The 22,539-nt window shown below is 42.6% G+C and overlaps 1 protein-coding gene across 3 annotated transcripts in view; it reads left to right on the top strand.

Moving 5' to 3' along the window:
* Positions 1–22,539, top strand: part of LOC138267488 (hydroperoxide isomerase ALOXE3-like) — a 261,482-nt gene that overhangs the window by 226,104 nt on the left and 12,839 nt on the right. For all 3 annotated transcript variants that reach the window (XM_069216474.1, XM_069216473.1, XM_069216472.1), the window contains exons 7-10: positions 3,638–3,781; positions 5,711–5,914; positions 6,161–6,247; positions 9,261–9,430. In XM_069216474.1, coding sequence (XP_069072575.1) covers positions 3,638–3,781; positions 5,711–5,914; positions 6,161–6,247; positions 9,261–9,430 — 605 coding nt within the window. The remainder of the gene's footprint in view (positions 1–3,637; positions 3,782–5,710; positions 5,915–6,160; positions 6,248–9,260; positions 9,431–22,539) is intronic.

The raw sequence follows: 22,539 nt of genomic DNA, 5'->3' as shown, positions 1-22,539 counted from the left end.
TTGTATTTTCTGAAAGGTTGAAGTTACCCTATAGAGTGGTATTGGCATGTTGGATGGAGGAAGGGGTGAGGCGATCAAAGAATTCATCAATGTAGTTCTTGTTCAACCCAGTGTTTTCATATTCTATAAGAATGAATTAATTTTTGTATATGAGTTCTTGATCTAATTGGCTTCCTTGGCTGGGATTCCCGGAAAGCAGCAGTAATAACTTTGTGAATGGGCCACACAATTCTCTCTCTCAGGACAATAGACATCCTGAGCTTTAGCCACTTGAGCTTTACCCTGCCTCCAGTTTGAAAGGTATCGTTAAGATATTTTCCTATTCAGAGAACTGCTGCGATAAAGGATAGGCTGCTGCCTTTTGTATCAACAGCCTCTTGACAGAGGAAGTATGGCACTCTGCCTCTTGCCTTCTCTTTTGACTACTTGCAGTAAAGAGGTATTTACACCATTGGTTTGATACCAGTTGAAAATACTGGACTCGGGCTAGGGCAACTGGAAGAGGTGTTTACCGTTTACCTTTTTGTCCTTACTGGGTTGGAAGGGATGAAACTTTGGGAGGAGTTATGTGGTAGGTAGAGAGACGTTTTGCCAAGGCTCTCCCCGGTTATCTTGCTAATCTGTAGAACAAGGCCTATTAGGATATCATGTATAGTTATTCACAGTAACTGTGTTGTACTTTTGAGAAATGATTTGGATTTTGCTTGGATTTAAGTCACTGAGCAGATCATTAGTGGGTAGGCAACAGTGCTCACACCACTTCCACGTCTGAGTACTGCTGAAATTGAAAAAATACAAAACCAGGTTCTCTAGCATGTACCTTTTGCCTGAGGTACAATAATACAGTTGATTATTGAACATGTTCTTTTGTATACATGTACCAGTCATCCAATTAATATCGCTCTCCTAATCATATATTTTGAGTAGAGAAAAGAAATCTAACTTAACTTATTAGGAATTTCTCCACTTGTTTACTCTGTTCTGTACAGTTCATGCATTTAAAATAATCAAATGCCACACTGTCGGGGTTAACATCACAATTTGGTTAATAAATCATCCCGTCCTTTTACTTGAAAGTGGTTCTCCTGTAAATAGTCCATAAAATGTCACCAGTTTGTGTAATAGCGATGAATCCTTCAAGTATTTATTGGGAACTTCAGTGACTTCCCTCTTTAGCCTTCCTTGATGGACTCCACAATACATATGGTTGATGAGTTTGTCAACTTCTGGTCACCTCAGGACTCCACAAGCTAGCATGTGAACAGTAGGTCTACTGCCATAAGTCATGCAGCAAGTGCCTCAGACGGCCTCAGGTGCCCACTGCCACAATGGTAAATCTGGTAGATCTGTTGTGTGCTCTCGATGGTGAACCTTGGTGCTCTTTCAGTGCATGGAAATATGCAATGGAAGGTTGTGAACACACATTTGCATGTGTCTCAAGCCTGCATCTTCGTAGTAAAAGCAGTCTCTGGTCTAGATAAGTCTTGCAGCCTACTCTTGTGTGGTGTACCATTACTTTCAAGTGTGCCTCTGCTGTGAGAGACTGAGGTAGCAGTACACCTTGTGTAACAGGCTGGGTTATGAAATGTTTTCCCAGAAGTGAGAACATTTACTATTGAGATGCAGGCTTGACACACATCTGACTCTGAAGGTGCATCATATTTCAGTCATGATTGCCTGAGGAAAGTGTTGCTTCTCCCAATGGCCAGTGTGTCACCCTGCTCTTATTAGTGCATGCAAAAGGTCTCATTGAGTGTCTTAAATGGGTCCCAGTTGGAGTAGGTAGGGGAGAAAGCCACAAAGGGCAAATAACACTGCATATTGTTGCTCTCCCCTGAAGATGCAGAAGTAGGTAAGCACCTGGACAGAGAAAAGGGGCCAATCGCAGACTTTCAGAAGAAAATACAGTAGGAAATCTGATTGTAAAGGAGCAGAAATCGGGGACATTAGTAGCAAGTGGGTGGTAAATGCAACAAAAGGGAATTGATGAATTACGAAGCCTCCATTACTTGTCAGTGTGCCGTTTATAGCAGATTCAAACATGAACCAACATCACAGGAGAAGACTCAATTTCACCTTGAATTTGAATGCTCGGACAATCTCTGGCAGACCACAATCTTGGAAAAGGGCTTGCATAACCTCTTTGTCCACTGTTGTCAACTAGGTACATGAAAAACCCTGAGCTTGAGAATTTTCCTCTGATTTAGGGCCTTATACTCCAACCACTGTCCTTCCCTTTCTCTGCACAATTAGCAGAACGCCACTCTGGGTGTCCACTACTGCTTAAACTATGGCACAGTCTAGCCCACAAGGATGCCCAGCCCCATGCAGAGTCCTGAGATGCACTGCATTACTTCACAGTATTAACACCATGTTTTTTCTGAACACCTAATCGGACAGCTCCCCGAATGCATGCAACACAATGATGTATGTGAATTAATGGCAATACAGAAACTGAGAACCCACACTGGCGGGAATCTAATCATGGAAAGGCAATTTTAAGGGAATATAAAATAATGCAAAATTTTAAGGAAACTATATAAAGGATATATAATAAGGAAAAATCCAAAATAGAATTAAAATTGGATTTAGGGGTAATGAAAGGTTGTTGGGTTCTGTGGTGGATGATGAAGTGCTTAAGGGGTGAGAGATGGGTAACATGCACGAATGTGTGAAATTTAGGGTAGTGAAGGGTTTTTAGGGTTCACAGATGAGTGGGGATTAGTGGTGGTGAGGGTATTTAGGGTTCAGTGGAGTTTAAGTGTGAGGGTTTTGTTTTGAGGTCATGGGTGGGCAGAGTTTGGTAGACTTCAAAGGCAGAGTTCTAAGGTTTGGAATGGGTGAAATTCGGCATGGTGAAGAGATATACAGCGTAAAAATAGATCATGCTTAGGGGGTGTTAGGGAATCAGGGCTGTACAGTGACTATTAACTCACTGACCTCTCACCGACCTCTCACCTCCTCTAAACAAAGTAATTAAAAGCGTAAAAGATATATAAACCTAAAATGTCAACTGAAGTAAAGCATTGATGTAAATACCTGTGGAAAATAAGACCTATGAGCTGGTTTCTATGAAATGGTACATGCCATCCAGCACGTTTCTAATAATAAATAGTTTAGGTGAAATGGTTTCTCAGTAATGCTATTCTATGAAATCGGTTTTATACAAAATCACATATAACCAAAGATCTGTCAGACTTAAGGTAACTTTGGTGCATGTGCCACTAAATAGTGTGAATGTAATGCCAGAGATGCCGATTAGAAGTTTTTTTGTTTTTTTTTGGCAGATTTCCTTAGTCCTCTTAAATCGGGGTATTTTAGTGGCATACATTGCTTGAAGAGTCAAAAGGAATATCTACTAGATTTGTTTGCATCTTGTGTCCTGTTATAAAGAGCTGTTATACAAAACTATATTCTTTTCAAGTACAGGCACTATTGAAAGTTTTAAAGTGTCATTGTCAGTGGTGCCTTAGAATTTCATTTTTATTGTATCTAGACAAAAATATTGTCCTCGGTGGGTTATTAGTCAGATGTGATCTCTTCTGCACCACCATGCCATCTTGCAATTCTGTATGTTTGCTGATGGTATGTTCTCCTCTGAAGCCAAGCTCAACTGTACTGTTTTCTCTGTTTGCAGAGAGGAAAAATCTTCCTTGTGGACTATAAGATATTAGAAGGAATTCCTGGGAATATATTGAATGGTCATAAGCAGTACCTGGCTGCTCCCTTGTGTCTTCTCTACCTCTCACCCAAGGATGAGATGATACCCCTAGCCATCCAGGTAAAGTGTTGTCTTTGAGCCATCCAGCCTGTTTAGAATTTTGAAATCTGAAAAAAGTTAATTGTTCAGAATGTAAATAAATGTAAGTGATCCACATCCTGAGTTTGAACTGTTACTTGGAAAATATGGACTACTAGTTTTCTTTTCACATTGGCTAGACCCAACATGCCACAGCCCTTTACTGTCTCAAAGGTTTGCTATTATGACTGAGGATGTTTTGTGCTATGGAGTTAGGGCCAGATGTATGACCCAGAGTTTTGTAACTCGCAATTTGCGACTCATTTGAGAGTCGCAAAAACACATGTTCAACAATGTAACTCACTGTTTGCGATTCCCAATGGGGTTGCAAATGACCTACCTCATTAATATTTGAGGTAGGTTGCAATTTGCGGCCCCATTGGGAGTGGCTGCACTCACAGGGATAGTGGCCTGCTGGGGACAGCAGATCACCATGTCTGTGACTGCTTTCAAATAAAGCAGTTTTTGTTTTCTTTTTTAAATGCAGCCTGTTTAAAAATGGGATGCATTTCAAAATAAAAAAAGTTTTCTTCATTTATTTTCAGAGCAGGCAGACCACTGCCTGCTTCGAAAATATTTTCCCTACCATTCACAAAGGGGAAGCGGTCCCATGGGGCCCCCTTCCCGTTGGAAAATGGGTTAGCACCAATTTGTAATTGGTGGTAACTGCGATTGATTTGTGACCACATTCACGGACACAACATTGCACTGCGACTCACAATTAGGAAGGAAACGCCCCTTCCGAATTGCAATTCGCAAACCTATTTTGCGATTCGGAAATGGATTACCGAATCACAGAATAGGGTTTGTACATGCCAAAATGCTTTTTCCTTGTTGCAAACAGCCAGATTCTGCGAATCAGGCTGTTTGAGACAAGAAAAAAGCTACATACATGTGGTCCTTAGTCTTTCTGTTTTTGGGGTTTTCCTATGCACAGTTCCATAAAAGCCTTTTCCTAAAAAAAAAAAAAAAGTAGATGGATTTTATTGTACCTGAACCATGGTAAGGAAATGAGTGGCTCAGTAACATCACTCAAACACTCTTCTAGGCATTTGCATTTTTAATCACTAAAACATTTTTTGTATATTTATGCCCCATGATCTAGATAAACAACTGTTACAGAGTAGTATTAGCCAGTGCAAATATATTTTCCTTATAGCCCATTTCAGTGCACATACCCCCGTTCTCATCTGTGCTCCGTCTGAGCGGTCCGCAGTACCCAAGGGAGATGTACTTTTTTCTGTAGGCCATCTTTTGCTTTCCTGACAAGATGCTAATGTTGTCTCCTTTTTCATTCTCATTTTGTAGATGGCCTTTGTCTTTCATCTTTAAAGGCTTTGTTCTGTTATCTTTCCTTTGGCCAATATCCTAGACTTCACATACTCTACTATACACATTACCCACAAAACCTGTTTACAAAATAAAAATCAATGCTTTCTGCCTTCAAGTAGATACATATATTTTACAAAAGAACTGTTGCTTAAATTGTCCTTGATTCCCAAACATTCTATGAGTAAACTGACTCCCACGTCTGAGAGCACAAATCTGTCTATTGTGTCACAAGGCTCCCACAGTGGACAGAGTCCATATGTGATTGATACTCACCTAATTTTAGCAGCTCCTTTTCTGAGAGCTAACACACTTCCACTGTCTACGCCACACTTTTCTGTTGGTTTAACATTTCTCACTATAGGCATTGTCAGCTGTCACTTTCTGTAGGATTTCTGAGAATTAAAGAATGGGTAATGTTAGGTTTGGAACGTTCTAGGCATTCTGTTTCAGAAAACATCATACAAACATTCATTAAGTCTAATGTGTTGTCTCACTCTTGAGTTATGTTCTGACAGCAGCTTTCGTGGTCAGTGACCACGAAAGTCCAGTAACTTGCTGTTTGTGCATCTTTCTCTGCAGATAAATCAGACTCCAGGTCCAGAAAATCCCATCTTCCTGCCGAGTGATAACGAGTGGGACTGGTTGCTTGCCAAGATGTGGGTGAGAAGCTCCAATTTTTCCACCCACCAGGCTCTTACCCACTTTCTGCGTACGCACGTCTTTGCAGAGGTGTTTTGCATTGCTACGTTGAGGCAACTCCCAATGTCTCATCCTCTGTACAAGGTAAGAAAGACAAATCAGACTGTTCAAAATGATAATTCCAAGCTCAATAAATGGGCGCTCATGGGTCATGCTGCCCAAGTACTGTTGGGTACAAAACCTCAAGCATGACTTGTTCTTGGAGGACTTGACATTACCAGAAGAGTATATGGCTTCATGTTATAAAAGTGCTTTGATAGTGAGGATTTAGGATCTGTTTGAGGCAATCACTGTGCCTGTTTCTAATAACTCCTATCCCTCTGTCTCTAGCTCCTGATCCCCCACCATCGCTATACTTTGCAAATTAATGCGCTTGCAAGAGAACGCCTTATTGGACCAGGAGGATCCTTCGATCAGGTAAGATTGGAATTTATCTTTGTAGACCCTCTGGCTTCGAAAAGAGGCCAGCCAGGATGAAGAAAGATACAAAAAAAGCATAGTATGTGATATTGTAAAGCACATGTTCACTCTTCGGTCTCTTGGTGCTGATATAAGATGTTTGACCTCATGGTCTTAGGTTTGAGTTGAGTAACAAACACTGAACCTATGGAATGGATGCATTAGTCCACTGAGCCACCAGACCCAGCTAGATAAAGTGGATGTAATGAGGACCATGATCTCACCGTGAGGAGCACAGATTTTGTTAAAGATGGATGGGACCTGCTAGGGATAAGATTAGCATTTTCAATCCCTTAGCCATGTGTATGTTATAACGTTTTTTTATTCTAAACTATCCTTATTAAACAAGTTCACAGTGAATGCTCCTGTCGCCTTTTCCCATGGGCTAATCATTTTCTCTTTACCAAAAAAGGTATTTTGTTGCCACATGTTTGAGTAACCACCTAACCAGGAATCTTCCCAGTCTCAACCAGACACATACAAATGCTACATAAATGAGGCTCATTGCCACTTAGCAGGGAATGCTGTTGTACTAGAAGAAATTGAGTTTCGTGGTTCCTCCCTTGTCAGTACGCCTCTCTCTCGCCACTGAGTGTATGAAACTCCACGGAGGTGCTGCTGGATGATTTATCTAATTGCTAATACGTTCCACAGGACAGTCAAAATCCAGCTACCTTTCGTTACAGCCATACTGAGCTTGGGTTACAAATAATGTAGTTTATTTGACTGTTGCTCTGTCTAATTTATTTGTGAATCAGAGGCACTGAGGAAATGTCCAGGTTCTTTAGTAACCAAGGTATGGAGTAGTGTCTAATGTTTTGTGTTGTCTGTCAATGGTGAGTGTTGTAAGTAGCTATGTGGAAGCTTTTCTATACTATGTTGGGTATATGAGAGGTTGGGTCTGAAGTTTAGTGTTGGCACTAGATTAATGTTACATGTTGTGCTTCAGTGTACTATCGTTTTAAGAGGTCAATATGGTATTGTATGTAAAATACAGCAGTGAATGCTGGTGGGAGCACCAGGTTAGGCAAGCATAAGGCATGTATATTTATCCTATTTAATGACTATCCCTTCACCCCTTCCCATGGGCAAAATAACTTGTTTGGAAAAAGATGAGCTAGATAAAGGTCTTTCTTCAGTGATCACAATCCCACAACTCTTTTAATGAACCAAGTCCCCACAGAATCAATGTAGTGAGAACATGGTACACAAACATTTGTGAATGAGCAAGGCCAATCCAAGAGGCCATAAACTGGACTACACATGGCATGTCAGCAGCAATCTAAGCGTAAGGGGCTCATTTATGTATTTCTCATTACTCTGAAAGGGAAGAACAAAAATATTTCTTCCAGGATACGCTTGGTATCTCTAAGTAGGCATAGTTTATTTTCCAGGTTTATATATATTTTTTTCTATAGACACAAACACAGAAATAGCAAAGCTTCCAGCCTCCATGTCCTGACTGAGTCTTTGCTTGAAGTAGCTGGGGACGCACATACAGTGCATTGGCATTTGATCATTGTATTGGGCATATCTACTTGAAGTGAACTAGAACATTTAATTAATCTATCTCCAATACCTGAATTGTGTTAGTGTTTTTTCAGAGGCTGTATCTTGGTGGGGCTGCTTATCTTCAAATTGTGTATGTGGTGGTCTTCTATAGGGACAAAAGGGCAAATAGCAAAGTTTTCAGCCTCCATGTCATGACTGCAGCGTCTTCTCTTGTTTGAGGATAAGCAGCAATTCAGGTATTGGTGATTATGGAAATGTTCTACTTGGATTCAAGTGGATGTGCCAAATACAATGATCAAATACCTATCCACTGGAAGTGCTTCCCCAACTACTTCAAGTGAAGACTCCGTTGTAATGACATGGAGGTTGGAAGCTTTGCCATTTGTGCTTTTTTTGCCTATAGAAGAACACCATATACACCTGAAAAATAAACTATTCCAACCTCTAGATACCGTGCATATCCTAGGGAACAAAATATGCCTTTTCCTTCAAGTGGATACTTCATAACCTGGACAGGAACCAGCTAGCTTTGACCAGTAGTGCCCAAATGTGAGCCTCTGTTATGTAAATGAGCCCCTCTTGTCCTTGCTCTTTGATTGCTGCTGCCATACCATCTGTAGTCCAGCTTATGGCCTCTTGGATTGTCCTTCCTCGTTCACAAATGTTGCTTGTGTGCCATGTTCTCACTACATTGTTTCTGTGGGACTTGGTTCATTTAAACTTTTGTGGGCATTATGATCACTGGAGAAAGACCTTCATTTAGCCCATTGTTTTCCAAACAAATTCTTTAGCACTTGGGAAGAGGGTGAAGGCATTGTCATTAAATCTGATACGCACATATGCTTTATACTTGGCTATCCTTGTGCTCTGACCTGCATTTACTGCTGTGTTTTTTATTTTACTGAAACATTCAACAGAACATTTTACATACGAGACCATATTGGCCACTTAGAATGATGGTACACAGAAGCACAACCTATACTGTTAATCTAGTGCTAACACTTTATCCAAGGTAATATAGAATAGCTTCAAAATAGCTATTTACAGCACCAACTGTTGACAGACAAGAAAAACACATTACACTACGCCACATGTTAGTTACTAAAGAACCTGGACACTTTGGTGCCACTGCTTCACAAAACACATTAGACAGAGCCACAGTCATGCTCAATACAGTCACATAAGCTACATCATTTCTAACCCAAACTTAGTCCACCTATAACAGCAGCTGGATTTTTACTGTCCCATGAAATGTATTAGCAATTGGATAATCATCCAGCAGAACCTCTGTGGCAAATTATACACCCAAAGCTTAAATGAGTCAACATTGGCAGACACACTAAATACATAGGAGAATACAATACCAAAAATGTATCAATTAATGAGTTTGTAACTCCTAGATCAATCAGGAACAGCCTAGAAAAGGAACCTAACCAAAAACTGCAATTTTCATTCACAGAACACTGCAATTGGAGTAGCAGGTCTTGCGGAGGTTATATCAAGAGACATGCAATCTGTGACCTACACTTCAATTTGCATCCCAGACAATCTCAAATCCCGTGAGGTTGAGTCCTTACCCAACTTTTACTACAGAGATGATGGGTTGAAGATATGGTCAGCCATCAATAGGTGAGACATAAATTCTTTGTCCCTGGTAGGTTGTTTGTTGCTTCCAGTAATAGGTTATAATTTGTTTGATATTATGGAATCCCTTGTTCTAAAGCATTGTATGTAAAATGTGAATAGTTAAGTGTATGTGTATAAATGAAAAAGAATATTTATTGACAGATGGATAACAAAATTCAAATGACACAGCGATTAAGTAGCTAAAAGAAGGAAAGTCACGTATTTAAAAAAAAAAAAAAAAAAAAGCGACCAGTATTAGCTTGGGACAACAGAAGAAACATTGATAATGCCTCACACAGCTTGGACCAGATGCTGATAACTGCCAGAGGCTTCCAGTGTCCACGCTAGATCTGGGCCGAGTGTTGCCTCATTCTATTTTATTTTGTGATCTTCCTAGTAGAGTGCACTGTGTGCCCAGGGCCTGTGGATTAAATGCTACTAGTGGGCCTGCAGCACTGGTTGTGCCACCCACTTAAGTAGCCCCTCAACCTTGTCTCAGGCCTGCCATTGCCAAGCCTGTGTGTGCAGTTTCAATGCCAATTCGACTTGGCATTTGAAAGTACTTGCCAAGCCTAAAACTCCCCTTTTTCTACATAGATCACCCCTAAGAAAAACACACAATGAGGCCCCCCACTTATTAATATCTGAAAATTGGTGTATAAGTATATTGGAAACAATTTCATATATCAGTCCACATCACACTAGACAAATTCAAAAACCATCCGATGAATCCAATTTATTCTAAATGTGTCTTCACATCAAGTAGTCATTGATCCAAAGAAAATTGCATCTTGGGAGATATTACATCCCATACGACTTCTTCAGGGCTAGAAATCAAACATATTGTACGAGTTAAGACCAACATGCTCAAACATCAAGTTTAAATTTTGTGTGTTAAAAAACAAAAAAAAAAAACAATAAGAACAACTCCTCCAAAATCTAAAATAAGTGAGAGGAAAGCAAATACTACACTAACACCTTACAACTGGAACCACCAGTGCAAGCACAAAGTAAATATTTATCACTTCCACATCTGTGTTTAAACAGTACCAGACATATTCTAGATAAGCATACCAAAACCCACAACATGCTCAGTAAGTAAGTGACAAACCACAACCAAGGAAAAAACCACATGCAAACCAAAATGCACAAAACCCCTAGATTTATAGTGTCCCGCAAAATCGTGTAGAAACACCTATAACCAAAATAAATAGATACCTTATCTGTCCGCAACGATTCAATGTCAAACGGTAATTATAATTACCCAAATACATATGTACTCCCAATGTATCTTATATCAAATAGAAATCCACATCTAGTACCAAAGAAAAACACATTCTTACCAGATAGCTATCAATTGGTATCATCTAGATACCTTGTAGTCACATCCTAACATAAAATAACCTGACATACACCCCATATATAGTCTATCACGACCCTCATTCACAATGAAAATGAGGGAAAAGATTATTTATACACTTCTCCCACTAAGCCCTGGGTAACCCCTAGGGTAGGGTGTTGTGTAGGCGAAAGGCAAGACATGTACCTATGTAGTTTATGTCCTGATAGTGTAAAACTTCTAAATTTGTTTTTGCACTGCTGTGAGGCCTGCTCCCTTTATAGGCTAACATTGGGACTTCCCTCATACACGGAGTGGTAGCTGCTGATCTAAAAGGAGTAGGAAGGTCATATTTAGTATGGCCAGAATGGTAATACTAATTCCTGCTGACTAGTGAAGTGGGATTTAATATTATTTTAGAAATGCCACTTTTAGAAAGTGAGCATTTCTCTGCACTTAAATCCTTCTGTGCATTACAATCCACGTCTGGCTAGGGTTAGTTGACCGCTCCTTGTGCATTCACTCAGACACCCCCCTAAACACAGGATACTCAGCCTCACTTGCATACATCTGCATTTTGTATGGGTCCTCCTGGGCTGGGAAGGAGGAGTGCCTGAGACTTGCTTGTCAAAGGACAGTAGCTGGCCCTCACACAAAGGACTGCCACACCCCCTACTGAGACCCTGGCAGACCGGATTGAACTGAAAGAGGACCTTGTGCACTGCTAAGCCACTCTTTGAAGTCTCCCCCCACTTCAAAGGCACATTTGGGTATTTAAGCAGGGCCTCTGCCCCTACCAACTCACTTCCTGGAGAAGAAACTGGAACGCACAGCCTGCACTGCAGTGAAATTCACCGCATGCTGAACCGGAATGACACAGCCCGACTTCACATCAAGATCGACGCAGTGGCAGCATAGTGACCAGAAATGCAACGCACGGCCCACCGGATCGATGCCGGGACGACGCAGCCCAACTTCCAGAAGAATCCATGCAGCGCCTGCCGTGCAGTAGAAAATTTGACGCAACACCCACTGAATCGACACAGCTCCTGTGACTGTCCTGCCAGCACAGGAAATCAATGCATCATCCCCAGAGCATCCGAAAACGCTGCAGCACAAAGAGGATCCACGACAGTGCTGGAAATTGACGCAGAGCCGTCCCTGCGTGAAAATTAAGACGCATTGCTGTGTGCTACCAGAGAAATTGACGCACACCCCTTTGTTTCCATGCACCACCACCTCTGTGGTTCCTTGCGGAGATTTTGCACATGAACCAGGTACTTTGTGCTTGAAAGACTGATTGCTTTCAAAAAGACTTAAGACACTTATCACTCTTAGTGTTTAGAAATATATAATATTATCTGGAAAAAAATGATTAACATGCAATACGTATGTATGTTGAGATATCACTATGTGGTGTATTTTTGTGTTAGTGGTGTATGATTTATTGCACAAATATTTTACACATTTCCTTCTAAGTTAAGCATGACTGCTCAGTGCCAAGCTACCAGAGGGTGGCCACAGGATAATTTGGATTGTGTGTGACTTATCCTGACGAGTGAAAATCCTTGCTTGGACAGGGGGAAATCTGACTGCCAACCAAAGACCTCATTTCGAACACTCATTTTTAGTATATCCTGTAATGTGCAAATGGTTCATACGCCAGTTCAGCTGTGCAAGCACATTAGAATGTCTCATTTTGACTGAACAGTTTTGCTGTCGCGCATGTAGTGCAGAACAGTGTTACCATTCCAGCATTTTTTCTATATACAATACTTTGTCTTCAGAATGAAGCCATGTTCTCCTGATCTTTTTGAAAGTACTTAAAGTTTATGCCTTAAAATAGGTTGCACTCATGTGAGATTCTGAAGTTATCATTCCAACAATGCCCAATTCATGACAAATTCAGACCACACTTCAGTAGATAAATTGGGGATTTGCCACTTTTAAATGACCACAGGGGAGGGTTTGTTAATTTCCCTGGCCACTCCTCTAGAGCAGGAGCTCTGAACAAGGGAGGTAAGGTTCTGCTATATAGAATTTAGGTGGGGGGGGGGCACTGTGGGCTTATTTGCAATAGGGAACACAAGCTTTGCTGCAAAAGTGGGTACAGTTACTCCTGTCAACACTTTTCCTAGTGGTCATAGAGAAGGGTCAGGCGTTGCCCACCCACAGGGTAATGCCAGGCAAAAACATGGCACCTATAGTCACGCTCTGCAGGACACTACTAGACCTATGGGACACCGAAGGACTACACCTACTGTTGTGACATCTGTGAAGTCGCCTAAGGGCTTGACTTGGTCCCACATGTACCCAGGACAAAGAAGCGGACTCCAGAGTTTAGGTGGCTGACCTGTTAAGCTACAGGGATATAAGTTGCTGAACCCCATTTTTCTGAAGGAGCCCAGCTGACTAGTTTCAGCTGTGGGAAAGTGGCCTCTTTCTAGCATGGTTACACCCCACTTTTGGCCTGTTTCAGTGTTTGACTGTCTATTGGGATCCTGCTAATCAGGACCCCAGTAGTTAAGCGCTCTCCCTTAACATTATGGTTACTGCATACTGGTAATCCAGTATTTCAAACACAAGGGGGCACCAGTGTGCGAATTAAGTCCCTAGTACATGGTACATAGGTACCCAGGGCATTGGGGTTCTAGGGTATCCCTATGGGCTGCAGCATTTCTTTTGCGACACATAGGGAGCCCATACAAAGGCTTCTACAGGGCTGCCATTACAACCTGTGTGAAAAGGTACATGCACACTTTCACTGCCATTTACACTGCACCATGTCACCAATACGTCACCCCAATAGTAGGCCCTTCAGCCCTGAGGGCAGGGTGCAGAGTACCTGTATACGAGGGCACCCCTGCACTAGCAGAGGTGCCCCCACAACCTCTAGGACCATTTTCCCAGACTTTGTGAATGCGGGGACGCCATTTTACACCTGTTCTGGAATGGTAACTCCAAACATAGGCATGCTTGGTATCAAACTTGTTGATCATACCCCAATGCTTTTTCACCATTTTATTGTACGATTTCATGCACTCTGGAGGCTCCTTAGAGGACACCCAGCATTGCCATTCCGGTCTTCTGAAGTTTTCCAGGCAGCCCCAGCTGCTGCCACCTCAGGTAGGTTTCTGCCCTTCTGTTGCTTGTGCAGCTCTGCCAAGGAAGGCAGAACAAAGGATGTCCTTTGGGAGAGGAGTGTTGCACCCTCTCTTTGGAAATAGGTGTTACAGGCTTAGGAGGGGTAGCCTCTCCAAGCCTCTGGCAATGCTTTGTAGGGCACCAATGGTGCCCTCCTTGCATAATCCAGTCTACACTGGTTCAGGGTCTCCCAGCTGCTGCTCTAGCGCAAAACTGGACAAAAAGGAGAATGACCACTCCCTTGTCCATCACCACCCTAGGGATGGTGCTCAGAGCTCCTCCAGAGGGTACCTAGGTTTTGCCATCTTAGATGCTCTGAGAGGGCCCTGCCAACTTGGAATCCGAGTGGCCAGTGCCAGCAGGTGATGAGAGCCCTCTCCTGATAGGTGCTTACCTGTGTAGCTGACAAATCCCAGTTTGAAGCACCACCCAAGAGAGACCTTAAATAGCCCTTAGATTCAAATTGCAAGACTCCAGCAGGAATCCTCTGCATATTTTACTTCACCTTCCTATCGCAGAAACTGCCTCTGGACCCTCCCGGAACTCTACAAACTACAACAAAGAAGCAAAGACTACTTCTGCAGCATTGTATCTTCAGCTCCTGCCAGCAACTTCAACTGTTTCCCTGTTGTGCAGCCTGTCTTCCGCCTCCACAAGAAGAATGAAGGAATCTCCCTTGGAGTGAAGGAGTAATTCTTGCTTCAGCAGGCACCCCTCTGCAATGACAACCAGTTGTGTGGAACCCCTCTCCTGATGAGCTGCGTGGATCCTGCATCATGAGTGGTGGACTGAAGTGGTTCTGACGTTCAACTTTGGTAGAGGTAAGAGCTTGCCTCCCCAAGCAAGACAGTACCCCCATGCACCATGTTAGTGGAAGGATACCAACAAGCCTTGGTAACTGCCTAAGTTCATCGTGCAGCTCTGTCACCCAGCGCGCACTCCTGCAACAATTTCCTGCATGGTTCTCCAGCAGCGTGGGACCCTATGTCGTAGTTCTGTGTGGACCTCCTTTTGCACCTTCTTAGTCCCTGTGCTGTGGGACTCATGTGCATGCTGCCTGGTCTTCTGAGGGCTTTCTGAGAGCCCCCTCTGGCTTCCCCTCATGGGTAGGGTCTACCAGATTCCTCTCGGTCCCAGGCAGTGCCATTTTCTGGTAACCGTGAGCTTTGCGTGTACCAAGGCTTGTTTGCAGTCTGGTTTGTATCGCTGGATTCTGCTATCATCCATTTGGCTTGGCACATCTTCTGCACCAACCGGGAACCCTCATCTGCCTTCTTGGAGCAGTACCGACTGTTCTTCACTGGTGGTTCTTCTTATGCACCTTCATCCAGGTTAGCAGGGGCTCCTGTTCTCCTTGGACTCTACAGTGCTTCTTGGACTTGGTCCCCTTCTTCCAACCGTCTTCAGGTCCAGGTATCAATCATTGGTGTATTGCGGTCTCTTCTGGTTCTTGCAATATCTTCCATGTGTTCTTGTGTGTTCTGGGGAAGTTACTGTGATTTACTCCTGCTTTCCTGGGCTCTGGAGTGGGTTCTATTACTTACCTTTGGTGTTCTACAATACTCCCAGCACCCCTCTACACACTTGCCTAGGCGGAAAACCAACTTTCGCATTCCACTTAGTCTATGGTTTGTGTTCCCCAGGGCCATTGCTATGTATTGTAATTTTTCACTATTTGCACTGTTTTCTAACTGTTTTTACACCTGTTTCTGCATACAAGTGCATATAATTTGTGTATTACCTCCTAAGGGAGTATAGTCTCTATGGTATTTTTGGCATTTGTGTCACCAAAATAAAGTACCTTTATTTTTAGAAGAGTATTTTCTTTCATGCGAGTACTGTTACTACAGTGGTATTGCATGAGCTTTGCATGTCTCCTAGTTAGGCCTTGGCTGCTCACCCACACTACCCCTAGAGAGCCTGGCTTCTAGACACTCTACATTTCACTAATAAGGGATGACTGGACCTAGTATAAGGTGTAAGTACCTTAGGTAACCACTACAAACCAGGCCAGCGTCCTACATCAGCTGAACTTCCATGGACCTTTCTGGTAGCTTCTGTTGGAGAGAGCCCTGACTTGAGTGCTATTCTTGAGGGTCTGGTAACCTTTGCGCTGGTGCCAGTGTGTGTACACCTCCTGTCTAACCCTAAAAGCTGGGACTTAAAAACTTTAAGACTTTCTACTTTGGGTATTGACAGAACACTGGTTCCAACCTTCAAGCTGATCCACTGTGTGCATCACAGGTGGGCCTGACTTCTCTATAGCTCTTGCTAAGTTCTCCACTGTGTGTCAGAATTAGTCAGGGGCACTTCAACTCCATCCTGCAGTTTCGTCACTGCAGCCATCGGGGAGGACTCCACACCGAAGAGCTCCATGGCATCGAAACCCAAACTTCTCCCACTGTTGACTGCTGAATCAGGACCCTGTCTAATGCAGCCAGGTTCCTTCAAGCCCTGCTCCAGCTTCCACTTGTTGCCTGCTATGATGACAAACCAGTGAACTGCTTCTAAAAAAGAAGGTAGCTTTTGATTAGGACAAACCCAGTCTCTGTATCCAACTGGCAATTGCTTGCAATCCGCCTAACTTTGGCCTCTGCCCCCAGTCTAGCACAACCAACAGCCTGCAGTTGGCACTTTGTGCTTTTTGGAACCATTTTGTTAGGTTTAAAACGTTGAAACCTCAGATTTGTCTATTTTGCCTCATTGTATTTTTGTTGTTTTGGTGTTATCTTATGCATTTAAGATTCCCTACTTTTATTAATTGGAGTTGAACTTTTATTGGGAGCTAACAATGGTGACATTATTACTTATTGGGGCTACCATCAATCCCAACTACTAGTCCATTTTCTCACAACTATTTTGAAAGACATTTTGGGTATTCAACTTCACAAATGATGTGGCTGGAATGCCATAGACATCTTTCTCTTATGCTTAGCTATCCTAATCGTCCAACTGTTTCCTTTGGAACTTCAAGTGTGCAACATGCACAACGGAATTAATGCTGCAAATTCTATGCCTATTTCGAGGAGGGCCTGATTTTCCAGACCTGACCCTTAGTCTGTTTTAAACTTGATGAAAATGAGGGTGCTTTTCTTTCTCACCTGTCAAGCCTATGATTCACTGTACATAACTTATCCGGTTTCTTTTCGATTTCTCTTTACTGCTAGAATTAAAAGCTTTTTGGTTTACTAGAACACTGAAGAACTGAGTGCTAAATTGAAAACGATTGAGTAGCTCAAAGCCAACATCCCAATATTTACTTCTGTTGCTCCCTGTTTATTATTGGACCGTTCTACTCTAAATGGGTGGAATAGTCTAATATAGCTCATCGGCCTTACATGTATCAATTTGTAAAGGCCTATCTCATTACAGTACTTCACCTGTGGCTCAGGCCTACTCTGGGTTTAGGGCCTTTTGACTGGTATACCCTTCTGCAGTGGACTCTAAAACTATAAAGTAAGTTTCTCAAAAGAATAAGAGTTGCTAGACCTCCTGCTCTTTTAGAAACAAACCCAAATGGAAAATTAGGCATTCAATTGTGAATTAACATTTTTCAGTTTTAGGGCAGGTTAGAGGTTTTTGGAATTCTAATCTTCATTTCATTTATTAGGTGTGGCTACAGAAAGCATTAACCTTCTGTGGTGAGGGCTCGTGTTACAAATTCTTAAAATATGAGAATTATAGAAAGAGTGGGCTTTGGGTCAGCCTCATTCAACAAATATTTTGTTGTGAGCTCTTTGGCTCATTCTTAGAACTGGTTTAGGGTAGGGGAGTTCCATAGTGGAGCAGCAGTAATGGGATTAATGGGAGTAATTTGTAACAACTGCAGCCATTTACCATTTTTGTCCTGTGGCCACCTTACTGTTTGACCCAAAAACTGGACACCAAATACACCCATACAGCACTTGACCCTCAGGGTAGCCAGGTTGAATGGTTCAAGGCTTACTAAGTGCTCGATAGGAGACAGTAATGTCCAACCAGAGATTTCTCTTCTAAAGATAAAATTACTTTAATACTACAAATGAAATAAAATCTACAAAGGAGGAAACGAGATGAAATCAGAGTAACCGGATTCTCAAGGAGTAAGCCAATCTCTTATAGTAGCTATCTGAGCTCCCCACTCAAGACCATGCAGTAGACCGAACACTCTTGACAACTTACCTGGGTCATTTGGGTGTTCTCAGATCCATCATCTAATGGCTTTCACATATGTTCATGCAGAGGGTGGTGAGTCAGGACAGACCAAGGTTGTGCTGGATAGAAGGGAGGCACATTGGTGAAGCAGAGCTACCTGCCCAGCATAGATTTAACTACAAATTGGCTCTTTCTCCCTTTTTCTGAACTTTTGCACCCCTTACTGAACCCTATCCACCCACCCAAACAATGTCCCGAGTCTGCCCTGGCACATCAGTTGCTGGCCATGAAGAGATGAGGTGAGAGGTAGTCTTAATGAGGGAGCATACAGGGGGTGGCTACAGATGGTTAGTGATGCCCAAGCATCAGGATTCCTAGGTCCAATGGTGAAAATGGAGTTGCGGTTGTGCAATGCACAGTGCTTCAAAGCTGCTGCAGGTGGTGGGGACTAAGGTCCATCTGAAATATGGTTTAATTCTTTAATCCTCAGCACTACAGGATTGCTCTTTGGAGCAACACATTTTATAGCCATTATTACAGAATCTTTCAGTCAGGATTTCCTGCCCTTACAGATCACACACACATTCAAACGTGGTCTGTGACAGAGGCATACATGAAGTGGATCTTAAACTGTGACTATCTTTGCTGCACCTATATGGTTTTTGGATTTGATTTGCAAGTTTTGAATACTTGCAGGTGTTTGCAACCCTGATAACTCCTTGATCAGGGCGGTAGCCTGAGTAAGCATGAGGTCAGATGGGAGCAACTAGGGCTGAATACTGGCTATGACAGGAACAGAAGAGACCTCCCCACAGTTAACTTTGGGCTGCTTCCCACCCACCCCCTAGAAGCTGTGTTGTGGCACATTGCTTTCTTGAATGCTCCTGCGCAATCTCCTGGCTTCAAATCACCTCTTCTGGATAGCATTCTCCTCCTGCAGTACACCTCCAGCAATACTCTTAAACCAGTAGGGCCAGAGTCCCAAAGGACATCACGTGATGGATGATGGTGAGGGGAATTGGGGTGGGGGGGAGAAGGAAGGAGAAATTGTATTTCTTTAGGACTTCTCTAATCGTTTCACATGTTTGATCATAGTGTTGCTCTTCAATATCTTAAGGGCCTAGAAATCAGTGGGACTGTTCTACAATGGAATATTTCCTTTTTACAGATCTTTTCCAGAGGATGATCACTCCACTCCAAAACCTTTGCTCATGGGGGTGGCACAAGGATCAACTATATACCTTTTAACTTTTTAATTTAGATTGAAATCCATCTGCATATTTGATTTAAGAATATGGAATCAAGACCTACTTTTATACAGACAACATGCAATTTATTTGCGGTTTCTCTGCCAATTTCATTGAGCATACTTCTGACATGGCCTAAATGCTAGAATCTATCAAAAATGGATTAATTCTAGCAAGATACAAATATAGTCGATTATCAAAAAGACAAAAATATGGGAACCAACACTGGCCTCATGCAGTGGGTCAGTGTCCCACAAACTGGAAATTGCCTGTAATCTTTGCATCATACTTGATGGCAATCTCTTGCTGAATTCAGACTTCATCTGTTACACACACTTGTATCCTTTCAGCTAAAACCAGTTAGGAGGATATAGCCATAAATGTTCTTTTCTTAATGTGTTTTGTAGTCAACTCATTCAACCAGTCTGTGTTATGGTAATTCAGTGTGTATCTGTGTCTCCCAAAACGGAGTTCTGGATAGTCTCCAAAAATTCCAAAATGATGCAGTAAGGCTAGTCTTCAACTTGAAAAAAACCAAATTGATAACATCACCCCGTATGGAGTAATAGCATTGCTAAGTGGACAAATGTGTCCAATTTAGGGTTGCCTGTCTGATGCATAGAACATTTTTGGTCTCTGTGCTATTATTCTTTTCTAGCAGATTCAAGAAATAGACCCCTACTAATCTATTGTGATCTTCTGTTTAGCCCACTTTTTATCCTTGTTCTAAATTTAACTTGACCACATGGGGTGGCAGATCAGTCCATGATCGAGGACCAACACTCTGGAATTTATTAACTCTTCATATCTGTGTTCAGTCAGATTATTTTAAATTCAGTGAATTGGTAAATACTTGGCTGTTTACCTCTTAAGTATTAGATTGGAGCCTTGCTGAACAGGTCGAAGTAGTTAATTAGCACCAAGAGACTGTGTATTTGAGCCTTATAAATAAAATAAGCCTAAATAAACAAATGTTTCTTAATTTGTAAAACTCTGCATGATGTGCTAAAGGGAGCTTGTGGTCCTACAACTTCAGTCCTTTAGCTCAAAAACACCTGTGTAGTATGATTAATTGTGGTAAAAGGTAAACGGAGAAAAAGACACGGAGTTTGTATCAATTTTTAATACCTGACTGGCAGACACAAATGTGCATTTTGCCACCTGTCCTGTTTTCCAGCCCTCCCCAGGGTCGGCTGGCAACCTTAAAAAGTGGCGGGGCAAGCTAAGTGCCCCACCACTTACCAAAAAATAAAATAAAACACCCTCCACCCCACCAAATGCCCCGAATAAATAATAAATAAAAAAACCCTCCCTCAATAGTCAGAGAAAATACTCCCTCCAAAACCCCATGTAAAAATAAAAGGTACTTAACACGCACGAGGACATGCTGCGGTCGGTCTGCCTGCAAACTGCAGTTTACTATGAAGCTGCCCTGACCAATCCAGACACTGTAGTCATGCTGTTAACCAGCATGAGAGAAATGCCTGGATTGGATGGATCAGGCTTGCTGGACATTCCCCCAGGCCCTGGAGGCCTGTGCTTGATCTCCCAGCTGTCTTAAGACCGTTGAGTAGAGAGCTTCAAAGTGCCCATGCCACTTTGGCTGGTGAAAAGCAGCTGGCCAAAGTGACATGCATATGTTGGAGCATCCACCCAGCCACTACTCTACTCCTCTGCTGCCAATCGACAGAGGACATGCCCCCATGTCTTTTGCCTCTGGGTCTGGGGCACTGCAGGGCGCATATCGGGGGGTGGGGGTTAGAAGAATGGTATTGCCATCTTCCGTTTCTCACATGTGGTGCTCTCCTGCCCTCCCGGACAAACCGCCTCTGGCCCTCCCTCTTTGCCACTTCAACTTTTGTACTTTCTTTTCACATTTTCCCCATCCCAGTTCTCCATCATGCTATTGTTCGCACACAACTATCTCCATTCAAAGTCAAGAGCCATAATCCTTATTTGCAAGATTTCATCTTGCCCATACTTACACACTGATAACCACTCCTCCGCTCAAGCTTATAAAGTGGGTTCATGACTCATGTGGGTGGTGGCCCAGAGGCGAACACAGCCATCATTTGTTATCAGTAAGAAGAGGATGTGGAGATAAGTATATCCTGCCAGTGGACAAGAACTAAGCACAGAAGAGGGAAAGTGGACTCGGTCACTGCACAATTTTATATTTTTCTGCAATTTTACTTTTGGGAAGATGTAATAAGTCTGTCTACACTAAAATGGACAGTTACTGTACAGTTCAGCTAAGAGCATAACACAGGTCCCTGTGGTGCCTGGTGGACGGGCTGGGGGGGCACGGGGACAGCAATCTTTCAGGACTCCCCAAACCCATCAGAGGGTCCCACATAAACAAGACCATGAACAGCTGTGAGATATAGGAGATTCAAATGCCCTTTTTCACATTTCACAAGGGGGGGACATCATTTATTTTGTAACACCAATGCTCAACTTATACAGACTTCCCTCAATTCAAATGTTGGCTATGGGATTTCTAGATGTAAATTTAAAAAAAAAAACACAAAAAAAAAAAACCTCTGCAAACTCACTTCGTCTCCATTTTGCGAGTTATCTATATACATGCATTCAATAATGGTATCCTGTCCTCATATAGTCAAGCACAACACTTGCAGTTAAGCCTGCACCACTGCAATCAGAGCAAACCTGTTGTGGTCTCTTCTGTAATGATTTCCTCCTTGTTCTGGTTCCCCCACCAAGGCTCTAGGTACAATGATTCTCACCAACATTCCATCAGGTGAATCCTGACCAATAAGTGCTTGCCTACTGAGGAAGGGTCAACCAGTGATGTGCTTTGGCATTATATTAAAAAAAAACATATCTTCACCTTCCATCGCTCTAAATTTTCTTTGGATGTGATGCAGCTATTGGGTAGAGAACACACCAGTTCGTAAGTGGCTTGTCTGATATGAAGTCTGGTTTGAATGTTGCTCAGACTTAGAACCTCTCAGTGAGGCCGTGACTTTCCTATTTCACACTCTGGGAACTTTGTGTGTCAGGGTGTCTTTGCAGAGCCGAAGGGTTTGAAGGAGCGCTGCACTAGTGAGAGTTCTATTCTTTTCCGTGTTGTGAATTGCTCCGTTTTTACTTCCTTCTGTGGGATAATTAGTCAGCGTCTGACAGTGGTATATAGCAGTGATTCCCAACCTTTTGAGTTCTGTGGACCTCCCACTTTACCAGTAATGGAACCCGGGGACCCCCACTGAATCATTGTTGGAGTCCCT

This window comes from Pleurodeles waltl, chromosome 12 (genome assembly GCF_031143425.1).
Source record: "Pleurodeles waltl isolate 20211129_DDA chromosome 12, aPleWal1.hap1.20221129, whole genome shotgun sequence".
Classification (NCBI taxonomy): Eukaryota; Metazoa; Chordata; class Amphibia; order Caudata; family Salamandridae; genus Pleurodeles; species Pleurodeles waltl.
Note: the sequence above shows the minus strand (reverse complement) of the source record. Positions and strands in the feature narration are given on the sequence as shown.